The sequence below is a fragment of the Aquarana catesbeiana genome, linkage group LG04 (assembly GCF_042186555.1).
Source record: "Aquarana catesbeiana isolate 2022-GZ linkage group LG04, ASM4218655v1, whole genome shotgun sequence".
Lineage (NCBI taxonomy): Eukaryota > Metazoa > Chordata > Amphibia > Anura > Ranidae > Aquarana > Aquarana catesbeiana.
Window position 1 is genome coordinate 462,933,079 of NC_133327.1, and position 21,169 is coordinate 462,954,247.

At 42.5% G+C, this 21,169-nt stretch overlaps 1 protein-coding gene across 3 annotated transcripts in view; it reads left to right on the top strand.

The window, feature by feature from the left end:
- The window catches only part of COG2 (component of oligomeric golgi complex 2), a 456,761-nt gene that overhangs the window by 224,872 nt on the left and 210,720 nt on the right, over positions 1–21,169 (top strand). For all 3 annotated transcript variants that reach the window (XM_073627553.1, XM_073627554.1, XM_073627555.1), the window contains one exon: positions 16,711–16,835. In XM_073627553.1, the coding sequence (XP_073483654.1) occupies positions 16,711–16,835 (125 nt within the window). The remainder of the gene's footprint in view (positions 1–16,710; positions 16,836–21,169) is intronic.

The following is a 21,169-nucleotide window of genomic DNA, read 5'->3' on the forward strand; positions in this document are numbered from 1 at the left end:
GATGTCCCCTCTCCTGTCTTTCTTCCTTCTTTTGTTGTAATTTTTCTTTTTTTCTTTTTTTCTTAAATTCCTCTTAAAGTTAATGTCCCCCCCCCCTTTTTTATAATGGGGTTTTCGCTATTCTATGATATGGTTCTAATGGAGATACAGTATTCAGATTGTGATTTCTGAATATAGAATATATTTCTGAATATATAGAAAATTTTGATTGAAATATATCTAAATTCCTCCTCTCTTTATTATTATTTTTATTGATATAGAGGTCTATATGATTTCAGTTGCTGAAGGGTGATTCGAATGAATCTTTAGTCATTGGTTTTTCCCCCCACCTCTTTTAATGTTTTTTAATAAAGTTTTTGAATAGTAAGGGTAATGTAGTGTTTCAACACGGTGACAGTCACGGATTTATTATTCAAAGTCACATTTAATTGCTTTTTTGGACATTTGTTTTGACATAATTTTTGCATCTTTGGACTTTTTTCTAAATGTGTGGATAAAAAACTGGGAATAGTCACGCATATATATCACTATAGTGAAGCATTCATGTTATTGTTCACGCATATATATCACTATAGTGAAGCATTCATTTTATTGTTCATTTCTATTTTTTTCTTTTATCACATATGAAAGTTGTTGGTGCTTTAATAGTAATATCAATTTTTGTTGTATTTTTGCATTTATATCCAGCGCTGTGCTTTTTGTTATATCTATGATATTTTGATTTAGCTGATTAAATATCATCTTTTATTCTGTGGTATTTGATTCAGATTCATATACATTATGCCCTATTTTAGATTCATTTAGGTATGTCCCTTGTCTTCGGAAACCAGTTTTTCTTCTCCTTTGTTGAGATTTAGTATGGAGCGTTCATCGCGTGCTGAACACCAAATCGAGGCTTGGTGTTTTTTTCCTTTTTGCTTCTTTATTGTTGCTTAGTGCTGAACGACACCCAGACGAAATCGAGGCCTGGTTTGCGTCCAGCGCTATATAGGTGATGGTTCAGTGCGTCGCCCGTGCCCCTTTGAAGACGTCATTTATGACGAAACATGTAGGGCGTGGCTATGCACTGTATGCCATCACGCCATTCGCCCCATGTTTGTACGGGTGTTCGCTTTTTTACATGCCGGCTTTTATAACTATTTTATTATTGTATGGTGAAGTTTGTTCTTTCTGCCTTGATTTACCAATAAATACTTTTAACTTTACTACACCATTGGAGCCCTTTTTTGCTTCCTTTTTCACCTACGACCTTCAGGTCTAGTGGGTGCCCCCCTCCAGGCAGACGGGTTGGATTCGTCCCTTGCTGGAATGCTTCATTCATCAGCCGATTTGGACGCCACCATTCATCTGTCCCCGCAGAGGGCTGTATCTGCATGCGTACAAGACCTCGCTATCAGGGAGGTCCACCACTCCTGGTAAGGGTCCATCTTTAATGTCCCCCGGATTCACTGTCTGCTTGGATATATCTTCACATCTTTTCTCCTTTCTCCACCTATATTGGCTGTCTTTAATGAATTGTGGATCTGTGACTTTGCCTTCATGGGACTGATGCAGCTCTACTGAGCTGTTTTTGAATGGACTTCACTCACTATTGTATTTTAGGATTTTTGATTTTGCATCCATATTTGTTCATTTTATTCACAGGTTTTATTATATATTGAGCACTCAATTTATTCACTATATTGATTTATTCAGCATTTTTTTTTATTTTCTTTAAGGTATTTGATCTATTAATTATTATTTATATTATTTTTACATACCCATTTATGTGAGTAACATATGAATTTCTGACATTCTGATTGCAAGCGCACTTAATTTATTTGCTATAGTTAATTACACAGATATTGGTGTTTATTTGTTGCAGCTGTAGCATTTTTTTATTGCTCTGTAGCGCAGGTTTTCTTTCTTATTTCCTGGGCTAGAATACCTGTTCACAGGTGCCAGAAATTGGTAAACTCTATGCAACGCAGTCCTCAGAAACCGTGCTTATACAACTAAAATTTAGTTCAGTGATTTACAGGAAAGCAAAATCTTCAAGCATTTTTCAGTTTATACAGTAAATGTTTGAGTTTGTAAAGAAAAATTGCTATTTTTTTCCCCCCCTAATCGTCTTTCAATACAGCCACTCGAGAGACCTTGGCTCCTCCCCTCTCTAGGAAACACCGCGCCAGCTTTCTATAAATTTCCTCCTCCCCTGCTGGCTCTTCAGTTATGTGTTTCCTCCAGAGGGGATACACCGACGGGAACCGAGCCAGGGAAGCTCAGGCAAGAGGTCCTGAAAGGGAGCAGAGGCTCCTTGGACAAGAACTTGCCTGGTGAAGATTGCCACCCCCACACCCCTGAGAGCGGGTGGAGGTCGGGGGGGGCTCCGTTTTTCATCACACAGTGTGGTGGAGAGTTGGTACAGTCCCAGCAGGAGGTTTCCAGACCCTCAGGCAGCATGTGGTGGCAGCACAATGCAGAGACCACGCCGGGTATTGGGACCGCACGGAGCCGGGTGAAAGACCGCTTATATTATGTCCTACTCTCTCCTTCTCGTTAGAAATATGGGATAGACTCTCAAGGACTCAGAAATTTAAGTCACCCCACAACCCACTAGCACCTCTATTGAAAAATAGAGAGTTCACCCCGGGCCTCACCCCTCATATATTCGAATGGTGGACCAACAAGGGCCTAAAATGAATAGCCGATCTTTGCGACCACAAAGATATGCTATCTGCACGATCTCTGAGAGACAAATATCAAATGCCATCCGCTGAATGCTATAGATGCACTCAACTGCACCATTATGTACAAACGATGGCTTGTAAGGGCGATTTTAAAGGCATTGGCTCCCATGGAACATTTATGTAGACAATATGATAACAACAGAGGTCACATATCTGCTATATATACAATATTGATGTATGCCTCGAAGAAACTGAGCTACATGATCCAATGGGAACAAGATTTGCAGGAAACTCTTGACCTTGAGGAATGGCATAAGATATCAGAAACTGCATCTCGATCGCTCATGAATACCTCTATTATTGAGGCTAACTATAAAGTCTTATTGAGATAGTATATGGCACCGGCTAGATTGGCTACCTTTGTACCCGGAGCCACCTCTAAGTGCTTTAGGGGATGTGGCCAAGTGGGATCCTCCTATCACATATGGTGGACATGCCCCAAGGTCAGGAGATTTTGGATCAGGGTTTACAATTTTATATATACTCTTACTCAGATTAACCTGACAAAGTCAGCAAAGTACGCACTCCTGGGTGGCAGGATAGTGGAAGCCTTCAGATTCCAAAGACGACTTCTTACATTTTATATTTATTTCAGCTAAAATAACTATAGCCAGAAACTGGAGATCCGCTGCCCTGCCATTTGACCAGCTTAAACACAAAATGTTGTGGCTTATGTTGAATGAAAGGTTAACAGCTATAGCACAAGATAAGATGAAGTTGTTTCACAAAGTTTGGAATCCATGGACTAGATATCCATAGACAGATGACCCCAGGATGCTCACAAACTGGACCTAATCTAATTAAATTCCCCTTCTCTGCCCTCTTCTCTGCACCTTTTCACCACTTTGTTCTATCCCCCCCCCCCCCTCCCCCCAACTTTCAATAATTTTTAATTATTGGGTTTAAATTTTTGTTTCACTTATATGGTTTCTCTAATTCATCCTCGACGGACCATTACCAACTTGGGCTGTTGAGGGAGATACCCGCGTAACCGGGGGAGCCAGACTCCCCCGATAGTCTGATGGGGAGCTGGTTCTTCCCAGTGGGTAGAACATACATTAGGGTCTAGGATTGGAAATGTACTTTAGGTCATAGATACTGTGGGTACTGTGCTCAGTTTAAAATTCTTCAGTTAGAAAGGCATATAAACCACACTTATTTAAGTAAAAAGATTATAGTTAACATCAGAAGACTTTGATGGTCCAAGTAAGCTACAAGAGGAGGAATCTTCAAGTATGTTATAATATTCAATGTATGACTTCCTAAACATGTCATATCCTGTACAATGATAAGTCAAAATCTTTGATCTTTGTATTGTAAGGCTTTAATAAAACTATTGAAACATAAGGAAAAAAAAAAAAAAAAAAGCAGCCTGGGGTCAGCCACAGCAGAATAAAAAGAGGCAAAGAAGGGGACACAAGATCCCGCTTTAGAGCACCTAAGTTTGAAAACCAGAAAAGACTGTGGGTACAGAGAGAAAAGGCCTAAAGGGGGGGGGGGATTTTTCATCCTCCTGAACAAGCCCGCAACAAACAATGACAAGCCAGTTACAGTGGGGGAAGACTGGGGGCCTTCCTCTCACAATGGAAAGAGGTCCTCCAATCAGTTCATATTGAGAACGATAGGAAACGGGTATCACTTAGAGTTCTCAAGATCACCCCCAAACAGGTTTTACACCACCGAACTCCCGAAAAACAGAGAAAAGGCCAGAGGATTAAGGAGAGCCATAAAAGATCTCAGAAAACAGAGTTATTACCAAAGTACTAAAAGAAGAAAGGGGTCAGGACTTCCACTCCCACATATTTGGGGTACAAAAACCCTCTGGAAAGGTCAGGCCAGTAAAGGCTCTATTACCTCCAAACTGCTATATGGCTTCCCTGGATCTAAAAGATGCATATTTACACATCCCAATAGATCAGAGTTTTCTTTAAAATTTCTAAGGTTAGCAATAAGAAAAAAAAAAAAGGAAACCATGCACCTTCAATTCTGGGCTCTACCCTTTGGCCTTTCCTCTTCACCCCAAATTTTTACTAAAATTTTGGCGGAAGCCCTGGCGCCATTGCGAGTCAAGGGCATATCCATCATTGCCTATCTAGACTACCTTCTCCTCTATGCAAACTCTTCCGGGAAATTACTAGAGAACCTGAAATACACACAGGCATTCCTGGAAAAACTAGGTTGGTTGATAAAATATAGAAAATCCAATCCCCACTCAACAGATAATATACTTGGGGTACATACTAGACTCAGCTCAACAAAAAGTGTTCCTACCCAGGAAGAAGATGGAAAAAATTCAAAAGGAGATGAAAGCATTGCAGGCCAATCTACCATGCTCAATAAGACAGATAATGTCAACATTGGGACTACTAACTTCGACAATCCTTGCAGTAAAAGGGCAGGTTTACATTTTCGGCCACTACAGATATTCCTATTGAAAGTATGGGATCACAAACAAGAGTCCTTAGACACACAGGTTCTGACACCAACTTGGGTAAAAAGAGACCTGTGGAGGAGAGCAGAAAATGTAAACGGGACGGATGTGGACCCTACCCATCACCCGACTATTAACTGCAGACGCATGCGGCGTAGGGTGGGGAGCACACCTAGACTCCCAGATAACACAAGGAACTTGGGAAAAGGAAGAGATGATGAGATCTCATCCTATTGGAAGGAGTTGAAGGCAATACTGTTAGCACTTCGATCCTTCCAGAGAGAGCTGAGAGGTCATCACTTGCAGATCAGGTCCGACAATTCATCAGTAATCGCCTACATAAACAAGCAGGGGGAACAAGAAGCGGAGCCCTGTAAAAAAACATACTCTCCTTGTCAGCAGTACACTTAAAAGGGATCTTAAAAGGGGATTTAAACAAAGTGGCAGATTTCCTCAGCTGAAAGAAATTAAGAAAAGGCGATGGGGTATTAAACCAGGATGTATTCAAACCGATCATGCAAAAATGGGGAACACCTCAGGTGGACTTATTTGCTTTGAAAGAAAGCAGAAAAGTTCGAGCTTTCTTCTCCCTGAAAAGGGATAATGTAGCGCTCGGAGTAGACACGCTAGCACAGACGGGGACATTCAACAAATGTTATGCCTTTCCCCCACCAGTGCTCCTACCAGCAGTGATAATGAAATTCCATACAGAGAACACATCACTGATTCTCATTGTGCCACGCTGGCCCAGGAGACTGTGGTTCTCTATGCTCAAAGAACTTGCTGTAGAACCCCCCTGGTTACTACCAATCCAGAAGGATCTACTCTCCCAGGGGCCAGTTTATTGTCCCCAAGTGAAAAGGTGGAACCTAGCCGCCTGGTATCTGAGGAGCAGCTACTGAAAGGGTTCTCAAACCGTTTGATACACTGCTGAAAAGCAGGAAAGTTGAGACTCGCACCATCTACTAGAGTGTATGGAAATGTTTTAACAGATGGTGTACAGAGAACTCCTCCAAAACACGAAGTTCAGTGGTGGTTTTAAAGTTTCAACAGAGTGGAGCAGATAAAGGACTAAGCCTTAGCACATTGAAGAGTCAGGTTTCAGCACTGTCTGTATATCAGGAAAGAAAGCTAGTGTCCAATCCGTGGATAATTACTCTTTAAATCCTTAAGCAGGCAAAGACCAATACAGGGTACAGCCTTTCCAAAATGGGACCTGTCGTTACTGCTACAAACTATGATAGCAGACCCTTTCAGACCACAGGAAAATTGCAGCTAGAAGAGGCTGACACTTAAAGCAGTCTTCTTGGTAGCAATTACTACAGCCAAATGGGTCAGTGAGATGCGCAGGCCCTATTGATCAGACCCCCCTTTTGTCAGATTTTCCCGGATCACATAGTTTTTAAGTTGGATCCGGGGTTTTTGCCTAAAGTGGCCTCGACATTTCACAGAGGCCAAGAGATTGTCTTACCGTCATTTTGTACAAATCCTTCTAGGGAACAAGAAAGTTCCATAAGTTAGACGTCAAGAGATGTGTCCTACATTATTTAGAGGTAACAAAAACCCTTAGGAAGACAGACTGGGCGGGGGAGGAGCCAAGGTCTCTCAGTCCTGAAAGACTCCGGGAAAGAACGTTACCAGTAAGTAACTTTTTTTGTTTTTTGGGGGTTTTTTTGGAACAGCCTAATATTCCTTTTTCTTCACTTTCTGTAAAGTAATAACACATATGAAACCTTTTCCTTCATGTTTTGATTTGAAATAGTCTGTGCAGTGTTTCCAATGCATTTGCGTGTATCCAAATAAAAACTATTATAAGGATTTTGAGCTTTACTCACTTTTAAACACATTATTATTTTGAACACAACTGTATGTGTTTATATATGGTGATCATATCCACCCTTAATCACAATAAAAAATTCAGTTCAGCTAATCTTTCCCCATAGCTGAGGTCCTCCATGCCTCTTATTGGTTTGGTTGTTTTTCTCTGCACTCTTTCCAGTTCTCCATTATTTTATTTTTCTTTTTTTTGTGAACTGGTGCCAAAAACGAATCCTGCATATTACAGATGAGGTCTTGCTAATGCTTAGTACAGGGGCAAACTTGTCTCTCTCTGGAGGTTAACGCTTACAGACTTAGTGTTGACGTCAACTGGTGAGTGGAGTGTTGCTTCCGAGCGCCGCATTCTCTTTCTGGCCAATTCAACATAGAAGAGACATTATGCTTCTGCTCCTGCTTTGCAAATGAACCACGAGGAACTCAGATGTGTTGTCCATTCCTTCTGCCCGCCTACAGTGACCCTGGTTGACTCCAGCCATTTGACTATTATCAGCCACCAGCTGGTTGGGTTTGTAAGTAGCTGAGGTTTTGCCTTGAGCCTTGTTGCATCACCTAGGTCCTAGGCGATGCGATGTCCTGTTAAAGGACCAATCCTCCTTGTCCCTATTGTCCAACAGACAGTGCAGACTTTTCAGAGCTTCAATTGTATCCTCAATCTGAAGTGCATCACACAGATTGGAGTACTTGGGTCCAATGCTAGACATGACCCTGTCAATGATCTTCCTGCTTCGGGACAAAGTTATGTCCCTTCGCTCTCTGGCCCATGTCCCTTGAGCCCAGAGAAAGACCTAAATTCTTCTGTACATGAGGGTATTGGGTCGAATGATTGCCACGTTCCAGTTTTTTATTCTAGACCGTAATTGAAATGTTTGGCAATGTGGGACAAACCGACTCGTTCCTTGGACCGCCTCATGCATCTGACCCTCAGAGTCACATGTTTCCTAGCATGTTGGATTTCCAACACAGCGCTGGAGCTAGAGAAGACCTTTCATTCAGACGTGGAAGGTCCCCAAAACAGATGCTAGCCTGTTGGGCTGGGAAGTAGTCCTGGATGCCCATTCCATGCAGGGAACATAGTAGTTATTATTATTATACAGAATTTTGATAGAGCCGACAGTTTACGCAGCGCTTTACAATGTTAGAGCGGACAGTACGATTACAAAACAATTCATTACAGTGGGAATCAGAGAGCCCTGCTCGTTAGAGCTTACAATCTAGGAGTGAGGGTCAAGTTATTCAAAAGGGTAATAGCAGTGGGGGGGTGAGCTAATGGAGAAAATAGTGCACTTGTTAGCTGGAGGCAGGATGGGCTTCTCTGAAGAGGAAAGTTTTCAGGGATTGCCTAAAAGTGGATACATTTGGAGACAGTCTGACAGATTGGGGTAGCGAATTCCAGAGGATGGGAGAGACTCGGGAGAAGTCCTGGAGGTGGATATGGGAGGAGGTGATGAGAGAGCTAGAGAGCAGGAGGTCTTGGGAGGAACGAAGAGGGCGATTAGGTTGGTTTTTGAGACTAGGCTAGTGATATATCTGGGGGCAGAGTTGTGGATGGCTTTGTAGCTTATTGTTAGTATTTTGAATTGAATTCGTTGGGCAAGTAGCAGCCAATGGAGGGATTGGCAGAGAGGGGTAGCAGACGGTGTGCGGTTTGTAAAGTGGATGAGTCTGGCAGCAGCATTCATGATGGACTGAAGGGGGGATAGTCTATTTAAACGTAAGCCAATGAGGAGGGAATTGCAGTAGTCAAGGCGAGAGATAACCAGAGCGTGAATCAGGAGCTTTGTGGTTTCATTAGTTAGAAAGGTTGTAGTTTAGAGATGTTGCGGAGGTTGAGACAGCAAGCTTTGCAAAGTGATTGGATGTGGGGCCGAAAGGAGAGTTCAGAGTCCAGGATAACACCTAGCATACTGACGTGGGGATGGGTGGATGGTTGTGCCATCGCTCTTGACAGATAAGTCAGGGGAAGAGGCATGTGGGGGAGAAAATATTATAAGCTCGGTTTTGGACAAGTTGAGTTTGAGGAAGTGGTGTGACATCCATACAGATATGTCTGTTAGTAAGTTTGTGATGCCTGAGGAGACTGATGGAGTGAGTTGAGGGGTGGAGAGATAGATTTGTGTGTCGTCCGGGTAGAAATGATATTGAAAGCTGTGAGACCCTCAGCTGACCCAGGGAAGAGGTGTAGATTGAAAATAAGAGGTCCAAGAACAGAACCTTGGGGGACCCCGATGGAGAAGGGAAAAGGAGTGGAGGAAGTAGAATTGTAAGTAACACTGACGGTGCGTTGGGATAGGTAGGATGAGAACCACTGAAGAGTACAGTCACGGAGACCAAGGGAGTAAAGTTTTTTTTTTTTTTTTTTTTTTTTTTTGAGGAGGGGGTGGTCAACCGTGTCAAAGGCAGCTGAAAGGTCCAGAAGTAGGAGTACAGAATAGTGTCTGTTGGTTTTTGCAGTTAGTAGGTCATTTGTGAGTTTTAAAAGAGCAGTTTGTGGAGTGTTGAGGGCGAAATCCCAGATTGAAAACCAGGCGTTCAAGGCGTTTAGAGGTAAAGGGGAGCAAGGAGATAGGGCGTAGTTTAAGATTGGTAGGGTCCAAGGATGGCTTTTTAAGTATGGGGGTGACCAGTGCATGTTTTAGAGCATTGGGGAAAATGCCAGAGGTGAGGGAGAGATTGAAGATGTGGGTTAGAGAGTGTAGGATAGAGTCATAGGGCAACCGTAGTATTTGAGAGGGAATAGGGTTCAGGAGCAGGTTGTTAGGTGGTTGTTAGAAAGGAGTTTAGCAACTTCGTCTGTAGTAGCAGATTTGAATAAGGGGAGTGACAATTGTACCAGTTGACATGGGGTCTTAACTGGGGGAGATACCTGTAGAGTGGATATTTCATCACGGATTGTATCAATCTTGTTTTTGAAGTGATTAGCAATCTCCTGGGCAGTGAGTGAGTCAGTGGGTGGAGGACGAAGTAGAGAGTTGAAGGTAGAGAAAAGTTTACGGGGACTGGATGAGAAGGTGTTAATAAGAGTTGTAAAATAGGTCTGCTTGGCAGTGTGGAGGAAAGAATAGTATTTTTGGAAGGCAGATTTGTATTGGTTGAAGTCTTTGAGAGACTTAGTCTTGTGCCACAGACGCTCAAAAGCGCAACTACGTTTTTTGAGAATTTTAGTGTCATCTGTTTGCCAGGGTTGTTGGGGTCGAGGCCTGATTCTGCATGTAGTGAGGGGAGCGAGCTTGTCCAGGGTGGAGGACAGGGATTTATTGTAGATGGAAGTGGCTTGGTTGGGGCAGGACAGGGGAGAGATTTTGTCATAGAGGTGGTCAGTAGCAGAATAGAGGAGAGAAGAGTTGAAGTTGGGAAAGTTTCTATGGGTGATGGTTAGGCGATTGAAGGGAAACTAATAAGGTGATGGAGAGAGGAAAAGGATTGTTTGAGAAGTTGCATGGAGTGCATAGGTAGGAGATACAAGGTCAAGGGTGTTGCCATCAGAGTGAGTAGAAGCCTGTACCCCATTGCTTCAGGTCAAATGAAGAGGTTAGACTAAGAAGTTTGGAAGTAGCGGGAATGTTTGTATTAGCAGGGATGTTGAAATCACCGAGAAGGATTGTGGGAATTTCCGAAGAGAGAAAGTAGGGTATCCAGGCAGAAAACTCATCAAGGAAAGTCAATAATAGTCCAGGGGGCCGGTAGATCACAGCAATTCTTAAGGAAGTTGGAGAGAATAGACGTATACAGTGAGCTTCAAATGATGAGATGGAAAGAGAGGGGGAGGGGAGTGAATAACCTGGAAGGTGCTTTGGGGGGATAGGAGGAATCCCACTCCACCTCCCTTATGCCCATTAGGCCTAGGGGAATGAGTTCAGTGAAGGCCACCCTGTGAGGGGAAAGCAGGAGAAGGGGTGTCAGATTCGTGGTGCCAGGTTTCGGTGACAGCAAGTAGGTTAAAGGAATTAGTGACAAAGAGGTCATGAGTTTGTTGCAGACAGAGCGGGCGCTCCAGAGGGCACAGGGGAAGGGGAGGCTGACGTTGGGAAGAAGAGGAATGGAGACTAAATTGTGTAGATTGCAACTACTGCCAGAGGGTGTAGGGTGATGGGTGTGTTGGGTACAGTTAAATAAGGGAGGCCCAGGGTTTGGGGAAATATCTCCAGCAGTTAGGAGAAGCAGAAAAGTAAGGGAGGTAATATGAGAGTACGATTTGTATGAGGGGACATGCTTCAGTATCCTGGGGGGTTTGTTAGCAAGTGGGCTTAGATTTAGAAAGAGGTGATGAGTGTGGTAATAGGGGGAGGGGAGAAGTGAGGGTGATATGTACAGATTGTGGGGTGGAGCAGAGGGGTGAAGAAAAGTGCAATTGTGAAAAGGAGGAGAGGTAAAGAGTGCATGTTTCAGAGAGGAAGGTGAGATAATTTGGAAATGAGTCACCTGCAGTCTGCTGTGGTTTGTTTTGTGCAAATTGTTGAAGTGCAAGAGCGGAAGTGCCACTTATTTAAAGAACCCCACTTCTTTGGAAGAACCCCCTGTATGTGTAGCCCCCCTGGATGTGTTCCCCCGTAAAGAAGGCCTTGTTTTTATACTGTGTTGGGTGTGGATTGAATCTGGCAGTTAATCAGGAGGTAATATTAGGCACGCAGCTAGCAGAGCAAAACTTTTCACACCACAATCAGACTGCAAGAGGACCAAAAGGCCAAAATTGTAAAGATAAGGAAACCCATCATTTTAGGCAAGACTTAATAGCTAAATAAACATTGAAATAATGTGAGCATGGCTACAGATGGAGTTAAAACAGCGGTGACAAACAGATTTACCAAATATGCATTTGAGCAGTCAGTCAATGTTCAGTTTCAAGTAGATGGGAGTTATACCTGTAGTTGGAGGGAGCTCATCTTCCCATCAACAATTTTGAAGTTTGTGCAATTTGATTGTACCGTTAACGCTGAACTTTATTGCAAGGATGCCTGATGAGAATCTAGTTAGGCATGAGTGTCAAACGCTAAGACTGTGGCCTACGTTATTCATCAAAAAAAGCACCAGAAGTCGCACCACTCAAAGAAAAGCAGATGACCCACTTGGGTAGAACTTCAAATTTTGACCACGTCCACTGTCCACATCTCAAGAGTGGAAAATTGTCTGTGATTCTCACCACACTAAATTGACCCAGGAAAACATGGCACTTGGGCTCTTGGCAGACACACTGTGGACCTTTCCTGATCTTCTGGACCTATTGTTTGGGGTTAAAAATATTGGCCTTGGCGTTCTGGCTGCTCATTCTCTAGTTGAGGGTTTTGTTCAGGCCGTGACTTGCATTTCTTCCCATGTACACTCCCCAGTGTACCATTGGTGCCTCAGTTTTGTGTTCTCTGCTCTGCAGGAGCTTTCCTTTTTAACCTGCCTTTGAACCTGTCGGCATTTCTTGTTGCTATCTCCTCTACAAGAATCCTGCAAGGAGCCTTTCTTTAAGTGTTACACAAGGACAAAGTTATCTTAAGGTCTCAGTCCTCCATCTCTATGAGATTCACTGCTATCCACCTTTACTAGAACATTGTCCTTCCCTTTTTATTGTCCTACTCTGAAACATCCTAGGGAAATTTCTTTCCAATGTCTGGACCTGATGTGCACTGTGAGAGTTTACCTCTCAGCTCTGCATCCTTTAGACAATAGATTAGATTCCCTCTTTGTGCTCCCTGAAGGTTACTTCAGGGGTCTCGCTGTCTCTTGCTCCACCACTGCTAGGTAGATCAGGCAGGTTATTATAACCTACAGTATGAAGGATGGAGTTTCTCCATTCCCTGTTGCAACACAGTGTACAAGAGATGTTAGTGTCCATGGGCTTTCAGCATCAGATATCTGTTTCTCAAATTTACAAGGTTCCCACCCAGGATTCTGTTCTCACGTGTATGTTCTACCAGTTGGCTGTTCAGGCCTCTTTTGATGCAAGCTTTGGACTTTAGGTGCTACAAGCTGCTCTGTGAGTCTGCCAAGCATTCTTGACCTGTTTGTTTTTTGTAGTCTTGTTGACATTTTTTTATGGGTTGCCCACCCCTCAGTTGGACTGCTTTTGAACATCCCAGTTGTAAGGATTAAAAAGCCTGTGTCATGTACTGTACAACTAGGAATATAGGATTTTTGACCTACCAGTAAAATATCTTTCCTGGAGCATAGTACAGAGCACAGGTCCCTCCCCTGTGTTCCTATGATCTCCCTATTGTTATAAAACCAAAGTTAGCTGGAAATGGGAGGGGTTATGTAAGGATGCACTTGCAGTCTTTTTTTTTTTTTTTTTGTTCGCTAGTGAGCAATCACCAGAAGGTACTCCAGAAAACTGATTTTACTGGCAAGTCAGAGACTCTTTATTATCATTTTAACACATGAAACAACGCATATTTCTTGTTTTCTGTGAGAAGCGCTGAAGGTTTCTTGCATCTAAACAGTTTTACATTATGCATGCTCAGAATTGCTTGGCTCCTCAATGTAAATTCACCCCTTTTTAGCTTGCTTTTATAGGACACCACCTGCTTCTTGTCAGATGTACTGGATGCTTCTTGCACATGTTTTACTTTCACATATCCTCATGGCTCATTTAGCACAAGCATTCTCTTTGCTTTCTTTCTTATAGCTGCACTCGGTAAGAGAAGACCCCTTTTAAAAGCGTGGTCAGTGGGAGAAGAGTCCCCTTTACCCTGGTGGTCAGCAAGGGAAGCTTACACACAAGGACAAGAGACCATTTATTGGTATCAATAGTTGCGTATTTAAGAGACAAGAAGAGAGGTTTTACTGGTTCTACACTGCTGGCTCTATTGAGTAGCTATGCCAGAACTGTACAACCTCCACCAGGCAGGAAATCAATCTCCTCAATTAACCCCTAGCAACCCGTGGTGGAACCCTAGGCCTCCATAGAACCCTTGTGGAGAGTGGCTAGTTTAATGCATTATCATAAATGACTCAAAGGAACTATCCATCTCAAACCTATTAATTTACTGCACAGCGACCCAGATCGCTTTAAAGTGATTGTAAAGGCTAGTTTTTTTTTCCTATAAAAATAACAAACGTGTCATACTTGCCTGCTCTGTTGCAGTGGATTTGCACAGAGCAGCCCAGATCCTCCTCTTCTCTGGTCCCTCTTCGGTGCTCCTGGCCCTTCCTTCCTGTTTAATGCCCCCACAGCAAGCAGCTTGCTATGGGGGCACCTAAGCTGAGTCACAGCTCCCTGTGTCCATTCAGACACGGAACCCAGACCCAGCCCTGCCCCCCTCCCCCCTGATTGGCTAGCTGACTTTGACAGCAGCGGGAGCCAATGGCGCCGCTGCAGTGTCTAAGCCAATCAGAAAGGAGTATCTGGATGGCTGAGACACTTGTGGACAGAGAGGGACCTCAAGTAAGTGTTAAGGGGCCTGAGGGGGACTGCTGCACACAGGTTTTTTTATCCTAATGCATAGAATGCATTAAGATAAAAAAAACATTCTGCCTTTTAAAACACTTTTCAATCAGGAGCTCTTAGGATATTTGTTAAGTCAAAAATGCTTTTATAATGGAATACCCATTCTGGCTACAATTTGATACGGTCTTGCCAAACCATTTTTATTTTGACTTGCCCTATCAGCGTGATTAGTATTTGTATTTACTCGTGGAACAGAATCACAGCTCCACTTAATAAATCAATCTGTAAAGGGGGTAAAGTGAAATTAATGCTAGATTTGCAAGCTGATCTTACCGTATAATACATTGCTGTCCTACAATAAGTAAGAAGAGGCTCCTAACATCCCTCAACAAAATATCTGTAAACACATTCTTGGCAAATTTTAGGTTTAGAAAAATGTCCACCATGTGTCTAAAAACAATGTGATAAGTTGGTGCAGAATACAGGTAATCTCCAACAGATGCATAGAAGAATCAAAACAGAGGAATGTAAAGGGGGTGATAGTAAATACAGTTCTGAAAGACTTTGTTTATGGACCACCCCATTTCGCCCCAAGCACCCCAAATGGGAGCCTGCTGTGCGAGGGGAAACCGGGGGTGTGACCAGAGACTATAGGTAGAGGGCTAGGCCGCTCTCTTAACCGAGACATAAAACCCCATGGGAATCATATCAATAAATAAAACCTGGTAGTAACAATACTGATATAAGATGATCAAATTGAGATTATCAAGGAGGGTTTGAAAGAGCCCCCCCTATTCTCAAATGGGTCAGTGCATTTAACTGGAAAAGCCGTTCTGGAGTATTTGCTTACTCCAGAACATGTAGTAGATTGATTCCACCAGTTTGTTTTTATGTGCAATACTATCACATATTTTGTGGCTATGCCTAAAACTTTTCAATGTCCTCCCCTTCTACATTGTGGCAAAACACCTGTGCCAAATTCAAAATCAAATACAATCAATTCGTATCTTACAAATTCAGAATAAAAATCAGCAGTAGGAATCTTACAAAAAAGTGGAGCTAATAAAGACCAACTTTCTTTTCGTGTACAGGGCATATTTTGTGACAGTGTCTTGCACATGTTTTAAATGGGGAGCAGCATCCGTCAAATTAAAGCATAAGTTCTAGACCGTTATGTGAATTTGGTGCATGCTGCCCCACTTTTAGAATGCATGCAAGACACTTTTTTGCAGAATTTGTCCCCGCCAGTCTTTATGAATTCCATAGATTATGGTGTTGTGTAGCACATTTTAAATATTCAACAACATGGAAGGCACTGCATGTTGCAGTCACGCCTAAACCTCATAAGCCAGAATATTTTTTTTAAATTGTATGAAAATTGTAGAGAACTGTGTCATCAAAAGACACTAGTATAGTCTCCGTGCACATTTTAAAAGGAACCTGTCAGATCAGAAATATGGGAGCTGCTATCGCTAATTTGTATTTTGAAGGTGCACGCTGCAGAGCTGACTTCCTTTTTATATATTTTTTTTTTTTTACCTACTTGATGAATCGGTGACCTGGAACAAGCATATGCTGCTAGGTATCAAGATGTGCACTTGCTTGCTGCAGGGTGGTGATTCTCTAAGTAGAAAAAGCAAAGATTACCATACCAGCCATGGTGCATACACTACAAAAAAAAAAAAAGTCAAGAATTTTACAGTGGCCATATTTCTGTCCTGAAATATCCCTGTTAGAATGCGCATAGAGATGTTGCTTGTCAGAGGGTGAATTTTTGCTGTTTTATAATCTGAAATCCCCCACAAAATAGGAATTGTATGCTTAAAACTGAAGTTTTGTCAAAAAAAGTTTAATTTTCTTCTATGGCCACAATCATATACCTTACCTGTAATGAAGTATGTCCCACATCTGTGATCCTCTATTAGACATCTGTCCAGTGATCAAAGGTCCTCTTCCTGCTGATGATTTTCTGTGGCTGAGGAATTTAACAGCGGAGTCTTCTGTAAGTTGCAGCAGAAAAGAACTGCTGGGGATCCACCTCCTCTTCACTTTTCCCTCCTTCCTCCATTGAGAAAAACCTGTGCGTTGATTGCACTGCATGAAACACTATCTGAATGGTGGACAGAATATTGTCGCTCATCAGACTCTTCCCCCATTCACAGATCGCGTTAACTGCATTGTAATCCTTGGGTTAACAGCAAGAAGAGGACCTGTCCTCACTACACAGACTGTTTCTACAGGATCCATCTACTTTATTTTTTTTACTAAACTTCAGTTTTAAAAGAATCCTAAATAAATATAAAATTTTCTAAAAATAAAGCTTTTGTTTTTATTGTCAGGTTATAGTAGAACAGTATGCGCAGTCCCATCCCAATGGATTCCAGGTTATGTATAACAAGCTTCTGGAGTTTGTTCCTCATCATTGTCGCCTTCTGCGGGAGGTCACAGGTGGAGCCATTTCAAGGTAAAGTTTTAAGTAAATTTCTGGAAACAAACACATTTAGAATATTTGAATGAATCCTAAAGCTGAACTACACTGCATCTGAGTACCACAAACCAAAAATGCTATTTAATTAATTTTTTTGTTTTCAAAGCAAACTCCCCCATCTATGCATCCATGCTTCATTTTGCTGAGAAATCACTTTGAAAAACACCCACCTAGCATTTCTGACCGTGGCCATCTTGAGTAAGGATAGATGATTAATGTAGCATTTACTTACTGGAATCCATCTGCCCTTAGCTCTGGCATGCAGACAGGAAGGTGTGCTTAGCTGGGAAAACCCATCCTCCTCCCGTCCTGAAGACTCCTTATCATTTGCCTAGGCCTGGAAGCCAGGAAGTAACTGAAGAAATGTGTAAAAAAAAAATAAAAAAAAATTAAAACAGATAAATATGTTCAATGATTCTCCTCAATGTCATGCCTTTGTAGTAGCCCCTCCCTAGCTATGGCTGTTTTAGCCTGCTACATCTGTGGTTTGCCTAACGCTATTACCTCTGTCCAGTGCCAGCTGCCACCAGTCTGAACCCCAGGTGCGAGACCCACTACCTCCTCTGGTCCTCTTCCCCTTCCTCTACTGTTTTCCCCCTTTTCTCGCCCCTCTTCTTCCTCTTTTCATACTACTCTTTTTCGGTTAGGCCAATTTGCCCAGCTTAGCTGGTATCATTTTAATTTGCCGTTATGGAGCTCTTTAGTTTGTTCGTACCCTCCCACCTTCCTGAGTTTGTACCATGCATTTCTATTTTTGCTGCTTTGACGTTACTAAGCAGATCTGTATGGTGTCTCCTTCTCAGCTGTACATATAATGGCGATGTGGTTGTAACTTCATATCGTTTATATTTTGAAATTCAATAAACACATTTTTCTAAAAGTAAGTAAATATATACTTTCCTATCTATTTACTAATGCTAGCAGCATAAGGATTGAGCAAGTTAAGTTCCACTTCAAATTAGTTGTATTTATTTGTAGTCTGTGCGTAAAAGCAATGTACTTTATTGAACTGTTGCAGCCTGCTATTAAAGATTTAGGTCTTGTTCACACCATGTGTGGTGAAACAGTGCGGTGGAACAGTGCTGTGGATTATTTAACTAGGGTAACATATTTAAGGTAAACCTGTGCCCAGATCACTCAAACTAAATTACAGTATCTCACAAAAGTGAGTACACCCTCACATTTTTGTAAATATTTTATTATATCTTTTCATGTGACAACACTGAAGAAATGAGACTTAGCTACAATGTAAAGCAGTGAGTGTACAGCTTGTATAACTGTGTAAATTTGCTGCCTCCTCAAAGTAACTCAACACACAGCTATTAATGTCTAAACTGCTGGAAACAAAAGTGAGTACACCCCTAAGTGAAAATGTGTGTGGTGGCAACCAGGTGAGGAGTACAAAGACAAGTATGCCTTGCCAGGCATGGTGGTGGGAGTGTCATGGTCTGGGGCTGCATGAGTGCTGCCAGAGCTGGGGAGCTACAGTTCATTGAAGGAACTATGAATTGCAACATGTACTGTGACATACTGAAGCAGAGCATGATCCCCTCACTTCGGTGACTGGGCCGCAGGGCAGTATTCCAACATAACGACTTCAAACACACCTCCAAGACGACCACTGCCTTGCTAAAGAAGCCAAGGGTAAAGGTGATGGACTGACCAAGCATGTCTCCAGACCTATCCCCTATTGAGCATCTGTGGGACATCCTCAAACCGAAGGTGAAAGAACGCAAAGTCTTTAACAGCCACCAGCTTTGTGATGTTGTCATGGAGGAGTGGAAGAGGACTCCAGTGGCAACCTGTGAAGCTCTGGTGAACTCCATGCCCAAGAGGGTTAAGACAGTGCTGGAAAATAATGATGGCCACACAAAATATTGACACTTTGGGCCCAATTTGGACATTTTCACTCAGGGGTGTACTCTTGTCAGCGGTTTAGACATTAATGGCTGTGTTAAGTTATTTTGAGGGGATAGCTGTACACTCACTACTTTACATTGTAGCAAAGTGTAATTTCTTCAGTGTTGTCACTTGAAAAGTTATTATTATTATTATTATTTAAGGTACTTATATAGCGCTGTCAATTTAAGCAGTGCTTTACATATACATTGTACATTCACATCAGTTCCTACCCTCAAGGAGCTTACAATCTAAGGTATAAAAGATATAAGCCTTGGATATTCATAGACCCTGTGATCAGGGTTGTTAACTCTTCAAACAACCCTTGTCTTCAAATTCGATAATAGAAGCAGTGCATCTGGACTGGTGCATCCTCGGTATAACCTTGGGGGTCGTACCTGACCTGAGACTTTGCTTCGAGCACTGGATCCTGCTTGCGTGCTCATCTTGGCACTAAGTGCAATATGTGTAGTTTTCCGCAGGGTGCTATCCAGGTCCAGGGATGTGGTTCATTCCTATAGAACCTAGATCCTACAAACTCCTCCTGGGGTATGTCCACTGTGATGAGTGAAGTTTGGACCCTGATTAGAGACCGATGTTCTAGACCAATACTGTAGCCTTACTATTTACAGATTTGCAAAACAGTATTTTTTCTACAATAAAACCAGGCTAAGGAAACTGTGAATTGTGTTTTAAAATGTATTCACTTGTACAGTGTCAAATTGTTCTATCTTGGCGGTAAAATTACACCATTCTGAGCATAGTTTCAGGTGGATGACCAGGATGTAACAACCTCACATCTCAGAGTCATAATATTACCAGTTCTGCCTAGAGCCCCTTAGAAGGTACTTGGGCACTTTCTACTGTCCTTTTGCCATGAGGATACAGGATGGTCTACACCCAGGTTGCTGCATACTCCTTTTTTCCCATTTCTACACTCTACTCTGTGAGTACCACCACATTGGAGAATACCCTCACTGATAGTAAAGGCAGAAACCAGGTGCAAGGGGTCCATGGCAAAAGTTCAGGTGAAAATTTGCTCTGCTGTGCCTGCAAGACATTTGAACCACTTGGTGACAATGAAATGAGCAATCCCTTACTTCCTTTTCTGTAGTCCCCCTGCTGGTGCTATATGCTCCTCCTTTTCCTGCAGATGCCCCCTCAGCAAGCTGTGTCCCGAGCCGGGCTGTGAGCTTCTATAGAAACACAGCACGGCTCAGAAATGCCACCCGCTCCTTCCTCACAGGATTTGACTGACAGCAGCAGGAGCCGATGGCTCCCACTGCTGTTAGAATCTCCCTTGAGACCAGTGAAGGGAGAAGAGCTGCAGGTTGGGGCAGTGCTGGATCGCGAGAGGAGTCAGGTAAGTGTTTAGGGACAGGAGAAAAGGAACAAGGAGTGGGGATTTTTTTTGTACCTTAATGGGGAGAATGCATTAACGTAAAAACCTTTGACTATAGAACCACTTTAACCTATTCAAACATGTTCATGGTACCAAATCTCAATGGGGGTGTTCATCCTATCCTTGACCTATAGTACCTTCATAGTCCAAAGTTTTGAATGAAATCAGCAAAGTCTTTTATTCCCTCTCTTGAGTCAAGGGGTATACTTATCATCAGTAGATATCCAAGATGCTTTTCTTTACCCACCACACCAGCGCTTTTTACACTTAAGTGGTTGTAAACCTTGCTAGTACAAACGCCTTATTTCAGCAAGTAAAATCGAGCTTGAATGTGCTGTGATATTTTTTTTTTAAATTGCCCTTGCTGAACTGTGCAGCCTAATAACTGCAGGTAACATGATCACTCTCGGTTCCACAGCAGTAGACGGACCTGCCAGTGGGCGTGTTCAGTGTCTGGGCATTTACTTCAGGACTGGAGGTGGTGTTGCCACCCAACGTCTGCGTTTTTTGTTTTTCTTTTATTGGTTGAACTAGATGGAATTGTGTCCTTCTTTTTTTTTTTTTTTTTTCAACCTATGTACTATGTTTCCATGTCAATGGAATGCTCTCAGACCCGACAGCAGATGTCACTTCCTCCTTTTCCCACCCAAGAGCAGAGATGGGCTGGGGGACTGCTCTGCACTGACTATGGAAGATACAGGCACGCTGTGCCCTTGCACAATGTGCCTGTATCTTTAGCGGGATGACGCAAGGTGTAAACTGGCACCGATAGTAAGGATCGGCTGCCATGTTACCGTTGTCAGTTTACATGTAGGAAGATCAACCAGTTATATTATATCAGAGCAACTGCAGCCGGAAATAAAATACAGATATTAACAATCACGTTGAACTAGTTTTAAAGAGTGCAGTATTTTTTTAAATTTTACCTTTACAAATACTTTAACAGATATTGACAAAATACTTATTTTCCACCATAATTTGCAAATACATTTTTTCCAAATCAGACAAT